This window comes from Curcuma longa, chromosome 1, assembly GCF_044706935.1.
Source record: "Curcuma longa cultivar G26 ecotype Majalengka, Jawa Barat chromosome 1, ITB_CL_G26_1.1, whole genome shotgun sequence".
Taxonomy (NCBI): domain Eukaryota; kingdom Viridiplantae; phylum Streptophyta; class Magnoliopsida; order Zingiberales; family Zingiberaceae; genus Curcuma; species Curcuma longa.
Genome location: NC_133861.1, coordinates 11688266 through 11703179, shown reverse-complemented (window position 1 = coordinate 11703179; position 14914 = coordinate 11688266). Strand labels below are relative to the sequence as shown.

General features: G+C 36.8%; 2 protein-coding genes across 2 annotated transcripts; both read right to left on the bottom strand.

Moving 5' to 3' along the window:
• Positions 1-3112: 3112 nt before the first annotated feature.
• LOC141830340 (transcription factor IBH1-like 1) lies at positions 3113-3825 on the bottom strand. Its single transcript, XM_074717788.1, has 2 exons — positions 3275-3825; positions 3113-3167 (listed from the first exon to the last, which is right to left on the bottom strand). Exons 1-2 carry the CDS (start codon positions 3823-3825, stop codon positions 3113-3115), a joined length of 606 nt encoding a protein of 201 aa, XP_074573889.1.
• A 6895-nt stretch (positions 3826-10720) lies between these two features.
• Positions 10721-13794, bottom strand: LOC141830352 (replication factor C subunit 1-like). Its single transcript, XM_074717794.1, has 6 exons — positions 13650-13794; positions 12217-12289; positions 12032-12124; positions 11330-11570; positions 11152-11220; positions 10721-11039 (listed from the first exon to the last, which is right to left on the bottom strand). The coding sequence occupies exons 2-6, from the start codon at positions 12223-12225 to the stop codon at positions 10903-10905; spliced, it is 549 nt and encodes a 182-aa protein (XP_074573895.1). The 5' UTR covers positions 12226-12289; positions 13650-13794; the 3' UTR covers positions 10721-10902.
• Positions 13795-14914: the final 1120 nt, after the last annotated feature.

Below are 14914 nucleotides of genomic sequence, written 5' to 3'. Positions count from 1 at the left end.
CTTAATTTATTTTTTATGAATTTATTTAAATTTAATAATTTATAATTTCTATTGAAATTGTTCAAATTTATTTATTTTATTAATCTTATATATATTAAATGAATATAAATAAATTCCTATGAAATAGACGTAAAATTTATTCTCACTGATATATTCAAGTGGGGGGCAAGGAGGTGCGATCGCTCCCGTTCGAATTTTTCTTTTAAAATATAATCTTATATATATATATATATAAGATTTCGGCGATTTCGGCCCCGATTCGGCCGGAATCCGGCCCCGATTCGGCCGGAATCCGGCCGAATTCCGGCCGAAATCGGCCAACAGACAGAATCAGGGCCGGACTCCGGCACCCGCCGGACCGCCGGTGAGTTGCGGTTCCAACGGGTCCGGTCCGGCGGAAATCGGTGGTCGGACGGCGATGAACGGACGCCGGGAAGCGGCGAACGTCCGAGGAGAAACATTGTGCAATTGCGATTTTTGGACGGCTGCGGTTGATCACGATCGGGCGTGGATCGATCGCACACGGGGTCGCGTTTTTTTCGTCGCGCAGTATATCATATATATATATATATATATATATATTAAAACATCCTACTAATTAAAATTAAAATATATTTAATTTTTTTTATTTTTATTTTAAAATAATTTTAAGTTCTGATCATCATTTTGATCAATTGATTCATCATCATTTATTATTAAAAAATTAAAACTGAATATATATTCGAAAAGCACTTAACCTAAGATATTCATTAGTACCATTTTATGAAAAAAATATCACAACTTAAAGCAAATCCATTGGACCTCTTTTCTCGTTGCAGTTGTGCGGTGTATTTTTATCATCGTTATAAATTTTTATCATCAAAAATTATAATTTAAGAAAACTTAGACTCAATTTTACTCATAGAGTGTGATTTTGAAGATGGTAATTCGCAATGAGTAGAAGTCAAACCCTAGTTCACTTTATAATTATTGGTTCTATTTTTAAACATTTAGAATTGAAATTTTTAAATTTTGATTGATTAATTGAATTGTATTATATTTTAAATTAAATATTGAATAAATAATATCGAAGATCCATAAATCATTTTTCAACTAGAATGATCAAAATTTTCTAATTTGAGTTCATTTTACTCCTTAAATTCAAATTTTAAATTTTTTGAATTATGAAAATTGATTTACATTAATATTTGGAATTTTAAAAAAAGTTTAATTTATATTTTTTAAATATTTTTGAATTTTTAAAATTGGTAATTCAATTTTGAAAATATTGATATATTATAATTATGAAATATAATTTTTAAAAATTATTATGTGTAATTACAAAGTAAAGTAAATGTAAAGTTTAGGATTTTTAAAAAATTTAATTTGAATTCGTCCATCGTGACTACGTCACTATTTATTCCTAAATTAAACCATTCTAAAAGAATTATATGATATTCATATAATATTATTCTAATTTTGGTATAATATATTTTTGTTTTTAAAATAATTTAAATAAGATAAAAAAATAATAGATTTATATATATATATTTTTAAGAAGTCTAATAAAGTCAAATTCAGTAGTCTAACGTTGCCCACGCTCTCTGTGGGCTCCACCATTAGCGCTGGCGCGATCGTCGCGAACCTGTCCGGGCCACGACAGGCTTCCATCACGCAACACAGCGCGCGGTCGGCCATGGCGGAGGCCGATCACCCCATCTAGGGTTTACTCCCCACTGCCCCTGTCACAGTACAGTGCGTTCCTTTGCCCCACATAAACGTCCTTTTCTCCTCGCCTCACCGTTTTTCTTTTTTTTCTTTTTTCCAGTGGAGTTGTTCTGTAAATTCTAGATTGTAAATTTCCTCTCCATTCTTGAGTAGAATCCCGCAAAGCTCCCATTCCGTATAAGATTTCATAACTCGGTTCAGCTAGCATGTTGATGAACGAAAACACCTTGTGTGTGTTCGGTTTCTTGTAATCTAGATTGGCCAGATAACAATTAGCTGCGGAGCAATGCGTCTGCATGATGCATCTGTGGTTCAGTTAATAGGCTACTCTGTAAAGATCATAATCGATAAGAGTCACAGTAGGGTGCCTTTCCATTTGTTCCACTGTCGTTGCAGGTGATCTCAACTGATCATCAAGAGTTTTCCAAGTAGATATTTTTAGCACAATCTAGTATTTGTAAATTGTATGGTCTCACTTTCTGAAATATGGATCATCTAACCTTGGGGTGTATTGATATGTTTCACATTTGGAAAGTTTGTTTCTATATGTTATCTAAGATTTCTAGTTGAAAAGTTGTCTGGGTGAATGGTGATACAGAAGTAGGATATCCATAGTTGGGAAAGAAGGATGTTGACATGCATTAGGTAGGTTAGGCAACATTTATTACTTTTCCATCTATTCTTTCTCCACTCAAGTAAGTTAGTCGATCATTTTCCAAATGGAGGAGACTTGGTGAATATTAAGCAAAATAAATTGCCAACTTGACCTCAATAAACTTGAGCTAGTTTCCATTTGCTACATAAAGGCAATGGTAACTATAGCTAGGAGTTGTTTCTCTTTCTGTTCAACACCTGTACCAGTCTGAAATAAATGTGGAAGATGTCAAACTGGGACAACAATTGCAATAAGTTTTCTGGCTTGTTACTCCTTGCTCCTGTTTGTTCTTCATGATTGATTGATGACAAATGCAAGTATGAGATCTAGATAGTCTGCAGATTTGTCTCATGTATGAGTTGTTGTCGTTCTCCTTGCAAAAAGCTAAGTTCCTTCGCATATGAGAAAATAAATTGTTGTGTACTGGAAATGTTTTTTCTAGTTATCACTAGGATTCATACTCAGGTAGCTATTATATGCCAACATAATTACATCAGCAAGTGACACCTACACCCAGAAATGAACTCCAGATTACCTTAATCCTCTCTCTAAATACACTTCTGCACTGCTATACAACCTCAAACATTAATTTGGATGCATTTAAGATTTTGCTGCAACTTTAGAGTACAAGATAAAAGATGGCCAATCATAGCTTCTAATTTTCTTTCTTAACAAAAAACATACTTGCATTGTGCACTAGAGGCTTCATGAGGCCTTCAAAGATGACCTCCAGCTGTGAAATTCAAGCTTTCATTCGCCCACAAATGATGGTTGCTTTACTTGCATTGTGGAATCTGTGGGGGCTCTGGTTTAGCAGGTGATAGATCATTTTATGCAAAAACAATTAGTGAATCCATGCCTTCATCACAAAGAGATGAAGATTTAACAAAGGATTAACGGTTCGTCACTTACTTGAAATTCAAGGCTTCTGAAGTTCTCAAAACGCATCTCATTCCGTCAACCTGAGCTTTTAGAGACATAGCATAGTCCAAAGTTTCATCTAGTAAGGAGAAGCCATCCATGGACTCACCTCCAGGTACAAGCTTTTTAAGCACTTGGATCCTCTTCTTAGCCAATGTCTTTGCAAGGATACTTTTACCAACATCATGCTGTGCTCTTCCTGCCATTTTCCTTGTGGAAGACATCCTTAAGCACCTCCTGAGTATCTTCTTGGATCTAGGGATCTTCCATGAGTTGCAGCATGGCTTGCTTAAGTTATCATACTCCCTTCCTAGGAGACCCTTTAGTACGTCCTTGTTCTTCTCATTCTTGGAAAGGTTTCTGATGAGACCCTGTGACCATCTCGTTCTGCCTCTGGCAAAGGCTATGGCAGCGTCAGCTGAGAACTTGATGGCATTTTTCCTCTCATGGAAGCTCATATTGTTGGATGAAACAGCTGATAGCTGAAACCCCAGGAGCATTTGTTTGAGGAAAACTAGCTTGAATGAACTTGTGAGTTGCATGCTGGCTACTTGCAAATTTGAGACTGGAAATGCAATGTAAAACTATGCAGTGAGTTAAAGGCTCACTTCGCTTATATGATAGAGGGAGAGAGAGAATGTATGTGTCTCCGAGTGGATTTTCGGTAGAAGCATAACATGTGACATTATTTCATGAGGATCCTATACCTTTTTTATCCCTATGGCTTCTCATCTGAGATACAAGTTGGTATATCATAAGATAGATCTTTATTTAAGAGCTTCACATGCTTACTGTATCATTGATTTGAGATGTCCTGTAATTGTATTTTTCTGTTTTCTCTTCCGAAAAAGGAAGAAACACACTGTTACGTGTATCGGTAAATTGGAAAAAGAAAGACCAAGTAATTTGTATGCTAACTCTGTGTTGTATAATGAGAAATGGAAAAGGATTCTGAATCAATATTCAGAGGCCATGTGAAACATACAATCGCCTTAAGATCCCACTGGTATATAGTAGTCATGCATGTAGGTTGAGAAGTTACATTTGCACCACAGGTTCAGAAATTTTAAAAAAAAGTTGAAAAAGTGGAATTTAAATGAGGCTGTCATGGGAAGATATGATTAAAATCATTTCATTTGTGAGCAATAGGAAGAGGGGCCTACTTGGCAGAGACAGGCCACATGCATGCACATGGTTGTCAAGACCGACAGTCGCAAACAAAGTCTGTGAGCTCCTTAAAATTAGCTAGCTATGCACATACTCGAATCAGGAAACATAGTTTAGCATGATGTATGATTTTTAATCCACATGTATTATGATTAACTCTATAATTTTCATCTTCCTGAAACATAATTACTTTTTCAATATGGCCAGGTGAATGCGGTCAATGCTACAACAGCTGATGTAATAATGACAGAGAATTGCCAATGGATGTTCAGTTAGACAGCAAGGACAACTGGACAAGTTCAGATCAGTGGCAGAGGATTAGCAGTTACATTTAGTAAAACACTGTAGCATTTCTCTTCAAAGTTCATATCAAACAATCTAAGTTAATATGACCTTCTGCAGCAGTGCTGGTACAGAGAATGATGTAGCTGAACCATTTGTGCCCATTATTGTGGTCTGATACAATAATGCCAGTAGACTCACATGTGGGTTCATGATTCCAGATGTCATAAATTTGTCATCTCTGTCACTCTTGCTCCCATGCATCTCATGTTGAATTATGGTTCTGTTATTTCTAGTGGTCTTTTAATTGTGATATTTGGGCAAAAATCATTGAGTTGAGGTTTCTGTAAACAAGGTCTTCTGTTAATATATAGCTTCATATTCTCCATATCCAGGGAATAAACTGATGGTTAGGGCTAAATTAATCAGTGAGCAAAGCTTTACAGGGGATTTAGGTTTCATTTTTTAGGAAACATAGGGCACTGTTGTATAAGAATGTTCAGAAGAAGTTTGGTGAACAGACCATCACGCTTCTGTTGACATAGTGTTTGTTTCCTCGAAACACCGAATCCATCATCCACTTTGATTGACTAATCAATTAGATCGAACTTCACATGGATGTGACAAGGAAGAGTTGTTCAATTTATGACAAGTTTGTTTGGTGATGTTTCCATAGGATAATAAATGTAGTATTCATATCGATTGGATCCTCCAGTACATAGTTGTCATAGAGATGTGACACAAAAATTAACTGATGGCATGTCTTTCAAGAAACTGCATCTCTTAGTTCATGTCACATGACTTCTTAATGACATTAACACCAGAATGCTATGATATACAGGAATTTAACTCTGGTAGCTACTTGATTTGTCAGAGATACTCATGGTAGAACTGAAAGGCTCAGCCAAGGGAATTGTTCTTTTGTATCTTCAAGGGGGATGCACCAGTTGGTTCCACAACTTGGATGCTGCAGGATCGGGGAAACATGGTGATGAATGTGGTGCACTCCTTTCTGCCTCTCTCAGATGGCTTTGGCAAAAGGAAGATATTTCCCACATGGTATCCACATGGGAGCTTCTACTCTTTGGGTCTCCACATGATTCCTTCTTTCATCATGTTCCCAAGTTCACCTTTTGACTATTCAGTTTTAAAATTTTCCCCTAGGGTTCTTCACATAATCCTGGGATCATGTAATATATCAGCTAGAAAACATCAGTTTCTTTGAGAATTAATTATAATGTAAATATTATGATCAGTCTGGCCAAGTGCACACTAATTTGCTTTGTTGACAAATTACTTTTTTCCTCAAGGATCTACATATCCTAAATCTGAATTCCTCAAATTGTTATGTTTTTTACTTGTTATTTACATGCATGATTTGAGCATTATAATAGGGAGTGTTATGGTAATTTGGTCAGTAGGCATTGGTATTGATTGAAAATCTACAAATTTGATTTTCTTTTCTAGAACGTAACACTACTCTGGGCCACTATATATATTAATCAAGATGAAATCAAAATAAAATGATAATTAATTTTGGATGACAAGGTTAGTTTGTTAGGAAATAGAGTAATCCTTAGAAGAAACAACCTTATTGATACGGGATTAGGATCCCCTTTCAACTCAACATTGAGTCAGTTACTCGCAGGGATATATGGGAACATGATCTACGTACAACCCACAACTTACAATCTCAAGAATGAGATTTATGCCATTGGGGGATGATGACTTAGATATCGGAGGGATCTCATCAGAATGATTCCCGATAAGCGATAGTTTTCCTGCTGCAATACTTATCCTTGTGTTCATAGAAATAAACATTCAAGTTGACTCCTTTCTAGTGGTTGGCCTTTTAGGCTGATTCTTTTTCATAAATTGACGTCTCAAACCGACTACTTTCTAGTGATCGACCTCTCAAGCCAACTCTTTTCCAAAGTCAGCATCACTCCTTTCTAGAGGTCCACCTCTAAGGTTGACTCTTTTCTAAAAGTCGACGTCTTAAGACGATTGCTTTCTAGTGGTCGGCATTTCAAGCCGACTCTTTTTCAGAGGTCAGCCTCTCGGACATACTCCTTTATACAGGTCAACCTTTCCGGCTGACTCTTTTTTAGAAGTCAACGTCTCAATTCGATTCCTTTCCAATGATCCACCGCTGACTCTTTTCTAGAAGCCAACACCTCGAGCAGAATTCATTCCAAATAAAGGTCATGGTAAGCCACAAGCATACGACTTTTGACTTTCAGGGGATTAGCATTTAAATTCTCCATCCCATAAACTATGCTTCATTGATACTTGGATCCTGTAGCATATAGGAGTTGTCTTCTATATTAAAAAGTAGAATCTGTCATCCCAATGATTTCATACGATCGATTTTATGATCATCTGTGAGGAAGTAAATTGAAAAGACTACAATTAACCACTATAGAAAGTGTATTATCTCGACTTCACCAAGAAATTGCCTTCTATACATTAGTTTAGTTGACAAATTACTCTCTTCCTCAAGGTACTAAAGATCTACAAATTCTAAATCTGAATTCCTCAAATAGTTACTTGCTTGTTATTTACAACGCCTTGATTTAAACATTAATTATAATCAAGATTAATATGATAATTTAGTCAGTAGGTAAATACTAATATGGGTATTAATTATCATCTTGCCAATACAAAAGAATTACTTATAACACCTTGTTTTTCGTTCTCGATTTCACAAAAAAAGTAAAATGCTAGCTAGTATTCATTAAAAATATACAAAATTTATTTTTCTTTTTTCATAAACCAGATTTGATCTACTGATTTACCTTTTATTTTTTTCCTTGAGTTGAGATCATGAAATCTTATAAATTATACCTTGAAACCAGAGATAGTTAATTGCTTTCTACAAAGCTTCCATCAGAAAGCCAAAAGCCATGATTTGCATCACATGAACATGAGGCAGTTGCAATGAACACACCACAGCACTTTTGTACAGAATTAGAAGAGTATGATTGCATGTGAAATGGTTCACAAAAAAGGAAAAATACAGTTGAATGATAGTTATGTCATCCAAAGCTTCAATCATGGTGTTCAACTATGAGGATTATTGCAATCTCTCTCTCTTCTCTCTTTTTTCCCACTTTACCTTTTTCTTCCAGTGACCAAAGTGCTTTGTTTTGTTTTGTAAAGACAGGGTTTTGGTTTGTAATGGAGGGTGGGGCATTGTGGTTGTCCTCGAAAGACATTGAATGGGGGAGGAAAAGGATAAGTGAGAGACAGTGGATGGAGATAAACTGGATACGTCTCACAAGATATGCCCAAAACTTGCTTGGTTCTTTCCTAGGACACAGGAACAATGCACACAAGTGTGAAATCACAACTGCCAAGACATTTGGGTACTTTAGGGTACTTTAGTAAGTTTGTAATGTATTGTTGATTAATGCTCTTGTAATCTTAAAACGGACTCTTGAGTCTAGTTGTGCATGGCTAATGGATTACACAAATATCGTCTGACCAACTCAAAGAGTAGCTTGTGCCAAGTATGGCCTAGAACAGGTCGAGTCAAGTCGTGCACTCGGTGGCCCGAGTCCTGTAATTTGTCGAATCTATTGATGTTGATGGAGCAAGCAATCATGCTAAGATGATGAGGTGACTAACAAACTGAGCAAATTGATGATCTTGCCTTATCCCTACACTAGAGGATCTCTTTATAACTGTTTCATTCATGCTTTAAATTTTGGCCATCTATCTTTAATGAATAAAGAAGATGTTGAGATTTAAATTATTAGTTGAGTGCTTTAATGATCACATTAAGGATCTTATTATAGTCTCAAAAGATATATCCAATTACTATGCAAAGGAATACACATATGCAGACTATTACGATGGTCAGTTGACCAAAATTGGATGGATTCATCATACAACAAAAAAGAAAAATGTAGCAGCAGCAGCAGGGTTAGACAATGGATTATCTGTAGAACTTGCAGGAGTGGACGACCTTGAAATGTAAAAGGAGAATGAAATATGCCTTGCCATCTATAGCTAGCCTGTATTTCACCAATCTTCTTCAAAGTTCCCTTATCTGGCTCTTCATCGACACCAATCGCCATTATGGTTCTTAACAAGAATAGACAAATATGCACAAAGAAAAAAAAAACATTAGTACAAGAAGGGAGGATATATATGTTGAAAAGGAAGATGCAAAGGAAAAAAGAGGGAAGAAGGGGACTGATCAAAGCTTAGGTAAGTCTTACTACCACAATCAGAGTGATTTTACCATCATGGATGTGACTCAAACATCCGATCCCCTACCAGCTTTGGTAACAGTACTGTGGTCGGTGGGAAACTTCCGTGGGACCGGACCGGCCACTCCCAGGGATTGAGTCCATGAGACTGACTGGGATTTATCATTTTTTTTTTTTATAACAGTACTGTGGGAGTGACTGACTGGCACTAACGTCTGACATATCGATTTAGCTTGCATAACATAAAATGGGCTCAAAATGAGTGCCCAACACCCTCTCAACACATTTACACATGGGCTGCTGTGCTTATACATACAAGAACAGAAGGGCGTTGAATGTCTAAGATTTTCAACATTTCTGATTTTCAACTACGTGGGTTCCGCACGACAATAATTTTATCATTACGTCAATGCTCTCCTTCATATTTCTGATACTGGTTATATAAATTTCAAAGTATGTCAACTCCAAAGTTTGCATCACTTTGTTCCTCGAGCATAAGGAATTTACTTAATTGGTCAGGTGATGTTTCTGTGAAGGAATGGCAATTGAACTATGCATTTTATAACTATGTGGGGAAAATTAATCCTTCTTGATGCATAATGATGTATCTGTTAAAAATTTGATCTAAAATACTGCGAAAGGTCAATCTTGTACCATTTATCTTACTTACTTGCAGATCTAAACAAAGTGCACGGGACGAACAACGAGGAGGAGGAGGAAAATTAAAGGTGGTCAAATTATACCAGCCTTCATCGAGGCGTACGTCAGCCTGCGCGATGTTTCTTGCCATGGCAGCGAGCAGCGCGATCCCGTGCTCGGCTGCCGCCACCGTATTGGCGGTCGGCTCATTGTCATTGACGACGACACACCCGCTCTCGGTGGCAGCTTGCAGATCCACATTGTCGATACCCACCTCGGCCATGTCAACCACCTTGAGCCACCCTTTGGAGGCTTTCTGCATCACCTTCGTCCCGCTTCGCACAATCAATGCGTCAAATAGATCGATCTTGGCGCATATTAATTTCCTCCGGCGAAAGGTTGTACGAGCAATCAACGTTGCCGAACTTCTGGAGAAGAGATAGCTCGACCTCTCCGTGTCAGAATTTACATTATACTTTATACATGATAATTGAATACGGAAAAAACAAGATGAGTAGAGTGGAGAGCTTTCCGGTAATGCTGCGGAAAGGGGAGGAGGGAGGAGATATCCGGTAATGCTGCGGAACAGTGGATGAGGGATTCGCCGGCGGTGGCGGCCATAACGGCGAGTTCCCCATGAAGAGTTTCGATGAGTAAAGTGGAGAGCTTTCGATGAGTAACGGCGGTGGCAGGCTTTAAATAAAACTGTAGCGAAAATAGAAAGAAAATAAAATTTTTCAGTGACGCGGGAACGGTGTCAAGTGAGCTAAAACGGTGGAGCCCGTTTGATCCGGTCAGCGGATGCAATGGAGCAGTAGCAATTATTGCAGTGGGATACAATCACAAGTTAGTCGTTGCCGTGACAATAACTGACGTTGTCATGCCGATGTTTGTACTGAAACACCATGCAGGAATATTATCATTTGTTGACAAAGAGCTAAAAGATCCATATCTTTATCCTTCTAACAATGAAAAATTCTCTACATTATTAGGATTATATTCTCATTGCCCTTTAATATAGAATCACATCAACTATTGAAAAAATTTCTTAGTGAGCTTCACGCTCATGAATTTGTAATCTTTCATTTCTTGCCAGATTTCCGTAAGCGCAAATCTTCACAAGTTCAATGAATAACATAAAGGCATAATAGTTATGGAAGCAAAAAATGTGACCAAGTTATTAATCCAAGAGCAACATAATCATCCATAGCTTACTACTGGGAAATATGAAAAGTAGTTTGTGGGTTTTGATCTAACAACCTCTATACAGATCCAAAACTTGAAAGTCTGACCAGGCCAAACATAGGCAATTTTTCATCTTTTCCTCTTTCTACCTCCAGAACCTTGTGCCTGCTTCTCGGCAGGCCCTGAACTTCTTGATTTGCTCGCAGGTGTCTTCTTCGCGTTTGACTTCTTCCCATTGCTCTTCAAATCGAGTTGCACTTGCATTGCTGAGTTCAGTAAAAAGAAGACTAGAAATCAGGATTTGAGAAATGCGGATGAGCCACAGACAAGGGTATGTTAGTTCCAAGAAATATGTGGTGGATATGATAGATATGACACCTTTTGGTTTATTGCTTAGAAGATCAAACTGTGGTTTATGCTCCGTCTCAATGCTAACAGCAAGATCATCTGGACGAAAATAAATAAATCAATCAAACTGATAAGAGAGACTGAAATATGCAAGCCACATGAACTAAACCTGTTGATGGTGTAAGATGGAAAAGGGTAAGTTTCTTACCAGCTTCAGCATCAGAATTCTCTTCCTCATTCTCCGCTAAAGCTTCTTCATTCTCTTCGGCTAAACCATTTTCCACAGGTTCCAAGATTGCTGCTATGCGTTTCTTGGGAGCTTTCTTCAACCCAGGAAGAGCAATCAAATCTGCTGAACGCACAGTCCGGGAGTCACTTCCGTTCTTGTATGCCTTGGTCAGTGCAGATTTTACAGCTGGTTGAATGTCATCCATTGGATTAGGATGCCCCTGCATTTAACTCGAAGTTGAGAAAACCTTATTCAAGAATGGTTTTTGGAAAGCTATTCATCATAAGTGCACCACTAATTTTGAAATCTTATTCTTTATCTGCAAAGACCACACAAAAATATCCTAAAATCACAGTAATATATGTGTTTTCCCTTAATCAGGTTCCATAAAAACATTAAATAAAAAGATTATTTTAGAAAGGTCTTTGCAGGAGACATAAAGCCTACAGTAGTGTGATATGTAATTGGGTGTTACAACTTTTACAAAAAGAAACAAGTCACTTACCATGTGAAGTCAAATTCTCTCTATCTCCTTGTATGACAGCCATTAGATTAGATAGAAGATAAACATTTTGAAACCAGATTGGTTTGAGTAATAAAAATTGGTAAAAATATTTTTAAAATGAATTAGTTGATTATTATCAAGTGGAAGTTACAGAGATACATATGGGCCAAACAAACCTTGAACTTCGATAGCTCCACAATTGTATCAAAATCCTCTTGATTTAAAGAATAAGCATCCATGAATTCTACAACTTTCTGAACAGCAACTTCCTGAAAGTGTTTCCATGTAAAAAATGAAAATTGAAATTATTCCAACTCCTTAATGCCCTCTGATGAAACATATGGAAGGAAATGAGTAAAACCTTAGACATCACTCGAAGAGGATCTGTAAGCTGCTTCAACAGAAGGGTAAAATATTCAAGCCGCAATGTTTCCCTGCCAGTTCAAAGTGTTTAAGTAAAAGATTACGCATTAGTATATTATGACTGCCAGATTAAAAAAAGACAGCATCTCTGATAATAGTAAGTGCAGCCACATTCATATGGAAAGATTCATCATATAGTATAGCATTCGCACTAACATGACGAATCCAAATTCATATGCAATCAAATTAGATAGTGTGAGCCATATAGCCCATATGTGGTTCACATATTAATTTAACATCCAACTGGCTGTTCTTAGATGAAGTTAATTTGTTGGATTTGAACCTAATTAGTAATGCAGAAAGGACTAGCCATAATGAAGATAAATGTTTTAATTTATGCTCAGTTTAATGCAACTAACAAAATGAGAATGAAAATTTTAAAATTTGCACAATACCTGTTGGCATTTGAGCATTAAATATTTTGCTATTTGCTGTCTCAGAAGCATAGAATTTGTTTTAAATCTGTACTTATTAGAGCTTAATGTAAAACATTCTTCATAAGGGTTTTCTTATATTTTGTTCCTTAAAAAAACTTATGTTCCTTAAGAAAAGGATTATTTTGAACGACTTCTAGTAAAAAAAAAACACATGAGCAACTGCATTAAGGTATATCAGGACGTTCTGTTAATGCTGGATAGCAAGAACAAATGCAACGCCAAGTCACACAGCAGATTATCATGATCGAATGTATGGTTGAAAGCTTGAAGCAATCAGTCAACAAGTTATTGAAAAGTTCAATCAGGGGAGATGCAAACATCTCTTATTTTTTATTGTATATGATAAACCACAAACTTGACATTATCCATATATCTGTGACAATCATAAAAAGTATATGGATATCAAGGATGCTACTCTACACTAATTTGAAAGCAAAGATGGAAATTAGGAATAATCACAATATGAAACTAGGGAAAAATACTTGCGTATGGTTATTGTAATCCATCTATAAAAATTGATTGAATTTTCACTTTTTTCTTATTTTCTTCTAAAAGGAATATTGTTATACTAATTAGATTAATTTCTGGATGACTGAGTAAAAATAACACAAAAATAGCCTTGAAAAGCATAAAAATGGTCACTGATAGCATTTTAGCAATTTATAACAAGTAATTTGTATCTGCTGCTATAGTAGGACATAATATCTGATTTGTCTTACGTAACTCCAAATTGATCACTAGTAAGATAGATAGTGTGCCAATTTTTTTATGGGAGATAGAAACACAATAAATTTCTCTTCCAAAGATAAGGTACAAATTGGATAACTATAGTCCACAAAATGAGCGAGTATGAGTGTTGGTCAACAACCTGAACAATATAGACAACAGGAACTTGATGTTGGAAAATCATGATGCAAGATAGTGTCATGATTACCTATCCAACCTAGCTTCTCGGGATGAAAGAAAGTGCAAATGCACATCCTCCAGAAGTCTCAAATTCTTTCCCGTTGTTGAATTTTTACCTAGCCATCCACCAAATCTGTTGAAGTTACGCTCTCCCTGTAGATGTTAGTATACATTCAAAGTTTAGCACTAATCCACAACCATAAGCAGGAAGGGAGAACAGTAACAAGCATAAAAAATAACAGCATGGAGAAGAAATACTGCACCTTTTCATCATATATCAGATATAGTAGAATTATTTAGCATTATCATAATTATTTAATCAACCTTCCCAGTAAGCTAGATTAGGAGAAGAGTCAATGCGACTAACTGGGATTATCATTTTTTTTAGATTAGGAGAGGAGTATTCCCACTATTAAAGATTGCAACAACTGTTTGCATAATTATAAACTGTCAGCCCTACACTATCAGCTATCACTATGTTAAAGACAACCAATCCAGAAGGTTAAACTGCACCAACAAAAACTTGTGAATGAGAACCTCATCCTCTCCAGCACCAAGATCTCATTCCTTGTCAGCATTTCAATGCCTGGCCAAAATGAGTTGGTGTCATTCCAACTGAGGTACCATGTGGATTTGGGGCAGTGCTGGTAGGCACTGACTTGGAGGAAGAAGGGAGGGAAGAAAAGAAAAAAGGCAGGAGGTGAATAAAGTATAGGATGAAAAGAGAGATAAAAAGGTGGCAGCACATACTAGGTTTTGTATCATTGTCTTATCACCCCCCCCCCCCCCCCCCCCCCCCCCAATCAAGCTCCATCACTACCGAAAACATGGCTCCAATGTAAAATTCCCCTCCCATTATAAAAGTCATAACAACCAAAGATGAGATGCATTGGGTATTTAGTTTAGGCTAGAACAGAATCAAAAATGAGATCTGTTCTCTAGCTTAGCTGACTACATTGCGATTGTTTTAGGCACCAAGTCCTCTCAGCCGATTTTGACCTTGACAGGCTAATGAGAAGAATATATGTCACCCCATCGCCCCATGTAAAAAGGCACAAGGCAATTTCAAAATTTGCATTCAAGCATCCATGTCAAGTAAATTATATGGAAAAAAAACAGAGACAAAAGAATTTTCACCCACATATTACCTGGCCTTCATAACTTCAGAAAATAAAACTGACATACATCAGGCCAAACCCAACAAAGATCATCATCTACCTTGTTTTCAGACAGATGATTTTTTCTTAAACTTAGCATCTGAGATTGCTATTCAGATGTAGGTAAAGGGCAGGG